Source organism: Lolium rigidum, chromosome 6 (assembly GCF_022539505.1).
Source record: "Lolium rigidum isolate FL_2022 chromosome 6, APGP_CSIRO_Lrig_0.1, whole genome shotgun sequence".
Lineage (NCBI taxonomy): Eukaryota > Viridiplantae > Streptophyta > Magnoliopsida > Poales > Poaceae > Lolium > Lolium rigidum.
Window position 1 is genome coordinate 30918896 of NC_061513.1, and position 8970 is coordinate 30927865.

General features: G+C 54.1%; 1 protein-coding gene across 1 annotated transcript; it reads left to right on the forward strand.

The window, feature by feature from the left end:
• The first annotated feature begins 371 nt into the window (after positions 1-371).
• On the forward strand, positions 372-1807 carry LOC124662383 (probable inactive purple acid phosphatase 16). The gene is made up of 4 exons (XM_047200228.1): positions 372-612; positions 723-1218; positions 1340-1514; positions 1592-1807. Exons 1-4 carry the CDS (start codon positions 372-374, stop codon positions 1805-1807), a joined length of 1128 nt encoding a protein of 375 aa, XP_047056184.1.
• The last annotated feature ends 7163 nt before the right edge of the window (positions 1808-8970 follow it).

Here is an 8970-nt window from a genome sequence, read left to right on the forward strand (position 1 = left end):
AGAGCTCCTGACTAAGAAACAATAGTTTTTGGCTTTACCTGCACATACTAACAGTTTTAATAATATAAAAAGGTTATATTCCGGCGCATATTCCAGCCTCTCCCGTCTGCTAAACCTGAATGGCACTGTCACTTGGCGTAACACAATTATGCAGGTTGCTGTCTGTATAACCTTTGTGCCATACGAACTTGACCGGATGGAACGCCACGTACGTACTCTATCGACTGTGAGTGTAACCCAACCTAGCAGTAGTTGCAGAGGCAGCGTCATGGCACCACCAATCTGTCCTCTTTCTGGGAGCTTTTTATACACAGATATTGGATTAGATCTGCTGCCACATCCACGCTTGACGCCACCAAGAGCGCGCCAAAATGCGGCGGTTGCAGTACCGCCTCGCGGCAACCCTCGCCGCCCTACTCGCCAGCGTGCTGGCTTTTGGCGCCGCGGGGCACCGGTCGCCGGCGCCGCTGCGGTTCGCGCCGGACGGTCGGTTCAAGGTGGCGCTGTTCGCAGACCTGCATTACGGCGAGAACGCCTGGACGGACTGGGGACCCGGCCAGGACGCCGGTTCCGACCGCGTCATGGCCGCCGTGCTCGACGCCGAGAAGCCAGGTAATAGTCCGGCCGGTGGCTGCCCCAATTCCAACATGCAGTAATTTCTGCACAGATTTAACTAGCTTTTCTCTGTAAATTTCACCTCTCCGTCACTGAATTAACCGCAGACTTCGTCGTGTACCTGGGCGACCTGGTGACCGCGAACAACGTGCCGATCGCCAACGCGACCCTGTACTGGGACAGAGCGTTTTCCCCGGCCAGACGCAGGCGGGTTCCGTGGGCGACGGTGTTCGGCAACCACGACGACATGGCGTTCGAGTGGCCAATGGAATGGTTCTCCCCTGATGGCGTCCCGCCCGTGCACTGCCCACCATCAGTCTCGGACTGCAGCTTCCGAGGGACGCCGCGGGTCGACTTGATGATGGCAGAGGTCGATCGCGACGGCGGCGAGCAGGGGCTGTCGCGTTCATCGGTCGGCCCCGAGAAGCTCTGGCCCGGCGTGTCCAACTACGTCCTGCAGGTGCTGTCACGCGAGAAGGAACAAGACCCTGCTCTGCTCATGTACTTTCTCGACTCCGGCGGCGGATCCTACCCGGAGGTCATATCCGACGCGCAGGTCAGGTGGTTCCAGAGCCAGGCTCAGTTCCTCAATCCAGATGGAAGGTCAGAAGAAACTTGCAACAACTCATTCTTATTCAACATCTGACGTTCTTGGCAAATATATCTGGTAGGTATCCTGAATTTCTGATGCTAGGTTGCACTTCCTCTTGGGGAACGAATGCAGGATTCCTGAGCTGGTCTTCTGGCACATACCAAGCACTGCGTATGCCAAGGTGGCTCCAAAGGCCAAGAGTAAGATAACAAGGCCATGTGTTGGCTCTCTCAACATGGAAGATGTGGCTCCGCAACAAGCTGAATGGGGCATGATGGACACTCTTGCCAAGAGGCCATCGGTTAAGGTAATCGCACTTGCCGTTAATTTGATGTCTGACTGATGATCATCTCTTGTGATGTTAATAATTTACTTGTATTTTAGGCGATCTTCGTGGGGCACAACCACGGGCTGGACTGGTGCTGCCCGTATCACAAACTCTGGTTGTGTTTCGCACGGCACACGGGGCATGGCGGTTACGGTAGCTGGCCGAGAGGATCCAGGATAGTTCAGATGTCTGAAAACCCGTTCTCTGTCGAGTCCTGGATCCGGATGGAGAACGGGACGACGCACAGCCATATCGTCTTGGGTTCGCGTTAGGATCTCTTGGATTCGCAATGGGAACCTTTGGTGCTTGTGTTGGAGGCGGAGCTCGACCCGAATTCGATTTAGTAGCTTGCTGCAAGAGAAACAAATAGTCCCACGTACAGACGTGCGATCAGATCGTGTGCTTGAGAATTTCCGCTTCCACGGCGCCGCCATGACGACCAGCCTGCCGGAGGAGCTGCACCTCGAAATCCTGAAGCGCCTCTTGCCGAGCCCCCAGGTGCTCGCCCGCGCATCCGCTGTCTGCAAGGACTGGCATCGCGTCGTGAACGACCCTGTGTTCCTCCATGAGCTCTACCGTGCGCGCCGCGGGGCGCCTGTCACCCTCGGCTTCTTCCACAACTTCGACGACCTCGCCCGGAGGTTCGTGCACGTGGACGCGGCCGGCCCTGCGAGATTCACCTTCGACTCCGTTGATCACAAGATGAGGAAGTGGAAGTTCTTGGACTGCTGCCATGGCCGCGTCCTCCTCCACGACGAACTCTGGTACAGGTTCCTGGTGTGGCAACCCATGACCGGCGACCACCATCTCGTTTCAAATGATGGCTCGTTCAGCAGAAGGCATAGTGGCGCCGCACTGATATGTGAATGCGCCAGAGACGGCGGTGGCGATGACCGGTGCACGCCCTGCAACTCCAGCCACTTCCGCCTGGCCGTCGTGTCCAACGACATGCTAACAGATTGCCTGCACGCCAACGTCTTCTCCTCGATCACCGGTAAGTGGACCGCATCAGCAGTGGTATTGCCACCGACAAATCAGATCCGTCCAGAGCCATGTGTCATCGTCGGCAAAACCTTATACCAACCATTGTTCGACTATCTCGTCCTCGCGTTTGATACGGACCACCGGACCCTAACAACTTTCGAGCGGCCAAACTTTGGCCATGTCCGACTATTCAAGTCAGAGGACGGCGTGCTCAGCCTAGCCGGAGTGCTGGGTTTCATGTTGTGTGTGTGGGTACGCGGCGCGGATGCTTGGGTGACGCGCAAGACGGTGGATCTGAGCCAGATTCTTCCTATTCAGGCAATTGAATCACAGAATACGAACCCTTGGTTTACCTTTATGCCGGTGAAGATCATTGGGGTTGCAGATGGGGGGCATGACCTATTTTTATTGACTGAGGTCGGCATATTCTTGTTTTGTGTCGACTCGATGGAGCTCAAGAAGGTGCACGAGGCTACTCACAACATGAAGACTGGTTACCCTTATGGTGCTTTCTATCTCCCACCTAGTGCTCGTACTTCCACATAAAAGTTGCAACTTAGCTCTAGAGTACTCCATATGTTGGTCTCATATGTTTATTGATGTACAACAAAATTATATAATTTAGCTTCATTCTATGTTAATTTGCTTTATTTCTCTTATCTAATCGACGTTTCCTGTTTTATTAAAGAACCTCTTTCGATAGCTTTCTTCTCTTTCTATCAGCACTAAATTACAAAATAGAGTTATGTCACAGCACTCTCCTTTATGAGTCCGCCCAAAGGAATATGAGCCCTCCGTGTAGTTCTCTATTTCACATGAAAGACCGTGTTAACAGATCCGTATCTGCCCAGGCAATAAAATGAACTTTTGGTGCCACCTTAGGATTACAAACATGAATAAGGGCACTCGCAATGGGTTGTATCTACAGTCGTATCTAACTGTATATTAAATAAGTGTACAGATACAACACCTCAAATGCGTCGTATCTACATGTTGTATCTAATATAACAACTACCGTGTGCGACCCGGAGGATTGGAACCTGGGTACGCGCGCACCCATTTACAAAAAGTTCAAAAAAAATGCTATTTAATTTTTTTTCAAATGTGAAGTAAAATTTTGCATGTACATATTATGTTGATACTTACTTGTGTGAGTTTTCACGAAAAAATACCATTGTGTGTGGCCTGTATAAAAATGACAAAATGTCCAAATGAGAATAGTGAACAGGAATTTGTACTATTCACAGGAATAGGGATTTGCATTTTGTCATTTTTGTGTAGGTCACACACAATGATATTTTTTCGTGAAAACACACATGAGTAAGTATCAACATAATATCTACATGCAAAAATTTACTTCACATTTTTTGAAAACTTTTAAATAGCATTTTTTTGAACTTTTCGTAAATGGGTGCGCGCGCACCCAGGTTCCATTCACCATTTTCGCTACCGTGTGCTCCAGATCAATTCGTGGATTTCTTGTGCTGTAACCGCCCGTAGTTTGCCTGAGGGGAACGTCGGGAAGGTGGGAAATATGTACACGCGATCCGCATCACCTTTAATATCCTCTTCTCTTCCTTCTTTAATTGCAGCTCCATGTAAGAATTCATCCTAGTTGGCAACTTTAGAGATGCTCCAGCATGGAGTGTTGTGGACACCCTAAGAGCATCTCCAGTCGCGTCCCCCCAAACCGTCCCCCAAACCACACCGGATCGAGCGTTTGGGGGACGTGTTTTGTTCGTGCCGCGTCTGGGGGACGTTGCTCCCCAGCCGCGTCCCCCAAACGCCGCCCCCAATCAGAAATTCAAATAGATGCATTCAAAAGAGATCGTTCCCGCCGATTCGTCGCGATCAGAGTAGCGGCGATCGATCAAAGTATCGGGCGCGCGATCATATTACGGACCGGTGGTGCATGCAAATTAGAAGAAGGGGAAGGGGTTGGGCGACGGCGTCGTATCCTGAGTCGACGCAGGCCCGTCGAGCACGATGACCTCGTCGCGATCCGCCCGTTGCTTGTGCATGGTTCGCTCGCTCCGTCGCCGACGCAGAGGCCGACGCGAGGTGTAGCGGTAGAAGACGCGTCAGCCCGCTCTTCTTGCTGCACTGCCGCTGCCGCCGATGCCGCTGCCAGGGCCGCCGCGTTCGCCGCCGCCATTTTGGCTTCGATGTCGTCGAGGATCTGGCCTTTGAAGAAGTTGTGCGCCGCTCGCGTCCGGGGAGACATTCCCTCTGTCGACGTTCTCAGCAGGGACATGTCGTCCCTGCGTTTCTTGAGTTCCAGCTTCTCCTCTTGCCTCTTGAGCAGCTCGGCCCAACTTTGGTCGGCCTTCTTGTCGCGGGAGATAAAGGTCGAGGAGACGTCGGCGAGGCATTTCGTGATCGACGCCTGCGTCTTCTCAGACGACGCAGCGTCGGCCAAGGCGGCCTTGGCAGCCTTGTTGCCGGTAGGACGCCACTGTCGAAGTTGCCGGCGGCGCGTCCGGATCAATGGCGTCCTTCCCCTTGGACAGCGACAGGCGCGTCAACCGCCATTTCTCATTCACTTTGAGCTTGCTATAGCAATGCATCGGCGCGAACGGCTTATGCCCATCCGAGTGCCTCGAGTACATATCCATGGCCCTATCAAACTAACCAAAGGAAGCGAGTCATTTCATCGAACACAATGTAGGCGCTACGGATTATGGAAGAAAGAGTCGTACCAGTTGGGCGACGTCGGCGCCGCTATCGCCTCTGGTCTCTAAGTCCTGATGGTACCCATGGAAGGAGTTCACCGACGCCTGGATGATGGCCCATCGCGTCGACATTGCCTTCTGGCTCCTCTTCATTGGCACTTTCTGGTAGTCGCTGTTGATCAGCTTGCGCTCATCGAACTCGGCCTTGATCCTCGCCCAATACTTCCCGCTTTTTTGGTTGGCGCCGATGATGGAGTCATGGCTCACCGTCGCCCACGACTCGCACAGACAAAGATCTTCCAGAACCGTCCACTTCGGGCCTCGTGTGCCCGACGCCTTCTTCTTCTTCTTCTTCTTCTTCTTCTTCTTCTTCTTCTTCTTCTTCTTCTTCTTCTTCTTCTTCTTCTTTGTCCTCACGCCGTCCGCGTCTACCTCCACGAGATCATCGTCACCGGCACCCTCGTCGTCCTCTTCCTCGCCGCCCTCTTCGTCCTCATCGTCGTCCTCCTCGTCGTCCTCCACCCCGTCCTCTTCCTCGTCGTCCTCCTCCTCAACCCCGTCGTCCTCCTCAGCACCGGCGCCGTCGTATTCGAGCGGACCCCTGCGGCCGGTGAAAGGGCCGCCGTCCGGACCGGGTCCGGCTCGCGCTGCTCGTACGCCGGGGAGTAGAGGTTGTTGGGGTACAAGCCGCCGTGCGGCGGCGCATCCTGGTAGTGCGGCGACAAGTTAGGCGTCACGCACCCGGGAGTGCCGGAGGGGCCGTCGTTGTAGAAGGCGGATGACGACGGAGAGAAGACTCCCGGAACGTACACCGGCACGTTCGTACTATATGGGCTCGCGTTGGTGGCGGCGATACACCCGGCCATTATGTGCTGGTGCTGGCGCGCCGCCAGAGCCTTCTTCTCCAGCTCCGCCGCCCTCCATTCTTTCCGCTCCGCCGTCGATAGCTTCCGGCGCAGGCAATCTTGCTGCCATTGATCGTCGGTCCATCCTTCAGGCTTCTTCTTCAAAGCCGGCGCCTTCCGCGGCCTCGCGAACGGCGCTGTCGCCCCTTTCGTCCCATTGCCCGGCGGCTTCTTGGCCGCTTTCTTCGCCATCTTTTTGGGGGCTGTCGGCGGCGCCATGTGGAGAGGGTAGCGCCGGCGGGTGGACGGCGGGTGGACGTCGGGAGGGAGAAACAAATCGGCGGGATAGGAGAAATGAATCGGCGGCGGGATATGTTTTGGGAGGCCTGAAATGCGCGGCGGTATAGGTGCGATTTGGCGGGAGCGGCGGGATTTGGCGGGAGTGTGAGACGAATTTTCCCTGTGCCGGCGACGGGTCGGGCCCGCGTCGGTTCGCCTCGCTTTCGTTGTGTCCGGCGTCCCCGGTGCGTCCCCCGTGGGACGGGGACGGGCTCGGGCGCGCGGACACCGTATCGGGCGCGCCGGACAAAAATGGGCTTTGGGGGACGCGGCTGGAACGCATTTTCTGTCCGGCGCGCCCCAAATCCCTTTGGGAGACGGTTTGGGGGACGCGACTGGAGATGCTCTAAGAAATTGTTTGAAAAAGGCCAACTTTGGTGAAGGTCTAGCTGCCTACTTCTAATGTGATAAATGTCGGGCTCTTCTTCATACGGGTTCCACCCTCATCAAATGTCAGATTTTACTTTCGTGAGGATCCTATGTGTGTGTAATCATGTTTGAGATGTCTCACAATGTGAAAGTTTCAGCGGGATTTCTCTTCCAGAGTATCCGAAAGTTTTTGCAACATTTAACTTTTGAGGTTTAAATTTCTAAAGTAAAATATATTTTGAATCGTTCACTAATTAGCACCATTATGCTTCTCCAATTCATGGAGCTCAAGAAGGTGCACGAGGCTATAACATGAAGACTGTTTACCTTAGGGCATCTCCAACGGGGGCATCCAAACCCAAAAACGGACGTCAGATAGGTCCGTTTGGGTAAAATCTGCTCCCAACGCGCGGACCCAAATGCAAAACGGACGGTCCGCGTGGTCCGGGACGACCCAAACCTCGACTAAATTTGCGGACACTTTGCATCGTCACGGACAGGCGAGGACATGCGCGGATGGTCGTTTCTTTCCACGTATGGCCCAGTTGCCAGAGAGACAAAACCAACCCACCACTCTCTCTCCTCTGTCCCTCTTTCTGACTTCTTTTCCCCCATGGATGCTCCCATGGCTGCCGGCGGGAAGGCTCGCCTGGCGCACTGCCGCCGTCGCCCACGCATGGAGGCCTCCGCCGCCCTTTGCTAGACCTTTTTTTTCATCCATGCTGGAGTTCGCCGCCGCCGAAACGAGCTCCGGCGGTGAAGCTCGTCGACGGCGATGCGCAAGGCGACGACCAAGGGCGCCGGCCGCTCCGCCCGCGCGCGCAGCTGCTCCGCCCGTGCGCCCACTCGCGTGCAGCTGCTTCGCCCGAGCCCCGCGCCGCGTGCAGCTGCTCCGCTCGAGCCCCATCGCCGCGAGCACCGCCCCGCCGTTGTTCACCTGCCCCGCGCCTAGCCCATCTCCCGCTGAGCCCACGCATCACCCAACGCTGCTCCGCTCACTTCCCTGGCCACTCGCCTCTGCAACCTCCCGCTGAGCCCACGCATCGCTGCTCGAGCCGCACCAAACCAGGCCGCAGCGCCGCTCGCAACAAGCCTGCACGCGCGGCACCCACCAGCTCCCGCCTCCTTCTGCTCCACGCGTGATGGCGTGTATTTCACACGTTCGTTGGGCAACCCCAAGAGGAAGGTATGATGAGCACAGCAGCAAGTTTTCCCTCAGAAAGAAACCAAGGTTTATCGAACCAGGAGGAGCCAAGAAGCACGTTGAAGGTTGATGGCGGCGGGATGTAGTGCGGCGCAACACCGGAGATTCCGGCGCCAACGTGGAACCTGCACAACACAACCAAGCTACTTTGCCCCAACGAAACGAGTGAGGTTGTCAATCTCACCGGCTTGCTTGTAACAAAGGATTAACCGTATTGTGTGGAAGATGATTGTTTGCAGAGAAAACGGTAAAAACAAGTATTGCGGTAGATTGTATTTCGGTAAAGAGAATTGGACCGGGGTCCACAGTTCACTAGAGGTGTCTCTCCCATAAGACGAACAGCATGTTGGGTGAACAAATTACAGTTGGGCAATTGACAAATAAAGAGAGCATGACAATGCACATACATATCATGATGAGTATAGTGAGATTTAATTGGGCATTACGACAAAGTACATAGACCGCCATCCAAGCTGCATCTATGCCTAAAAAGTCCACCTTCGAGGTTATCATCCGAACCCCCTCCGGTATTAAGTTGCAAGCAACAGACAATTGCATTAAGTATGGTGCGTAATGTAATCAACAACTACATCCTTAGACATAGCATCAATGTTTTATCCCTAGTGGCAACGAGCACAACACAACCTTAGAACTTTCTGTCCATTGTCCCGGTGTCAATGCAGGCATGAACCCACTATCGAGCATAAGTACTCCCTCTTGGAGTTAAAAGCATCTACTTGGCCAGAGCATCTACTAATAACGGAGAGCATGCAAGATCATAAACAACACATAAGCATAACTTTGATAATCAACATAACAAGTATTCTCTATTCATCGGATCCCAACAAACGCAACATATAGAATTACATATAGATGATCTTGATCATGATAGGCAGCTCACAAGATCCGACAATGATAGCACAATGGGGAGAAGACAACCATCTAGCTACTGCTATGGACCCATAGTCCAGGGGTAGACTACTCACTCATCACTCCGGAGGCGACCATGGCGGTGTAGAGTC

Bases quoted from the DNA above. Each gene is read 5' to 3' on its own strand.
- LOC124662383 (XM_047200228.1), top strand. From the start codon at position 372: ATGCGGCGGTTGCAGTACCGCCTCGCGGCAACCCTCGCCGCCCTACTC. The intron at 1,219-1,339 runs GTCAGAAGAAAC...GAACGAATGCAG, and splicing joins TTCCTCAATCCAGATGGAAG to GATTCCTGAGCTGGTCTTCT. The intron at 1,515-1,591 runs GTAATCGCACTT...CTTGTATTTTAG, and splicing joins CCAAGAGGCCATCGGTTAAG to GCGATCTTCGTGGGGCACAA.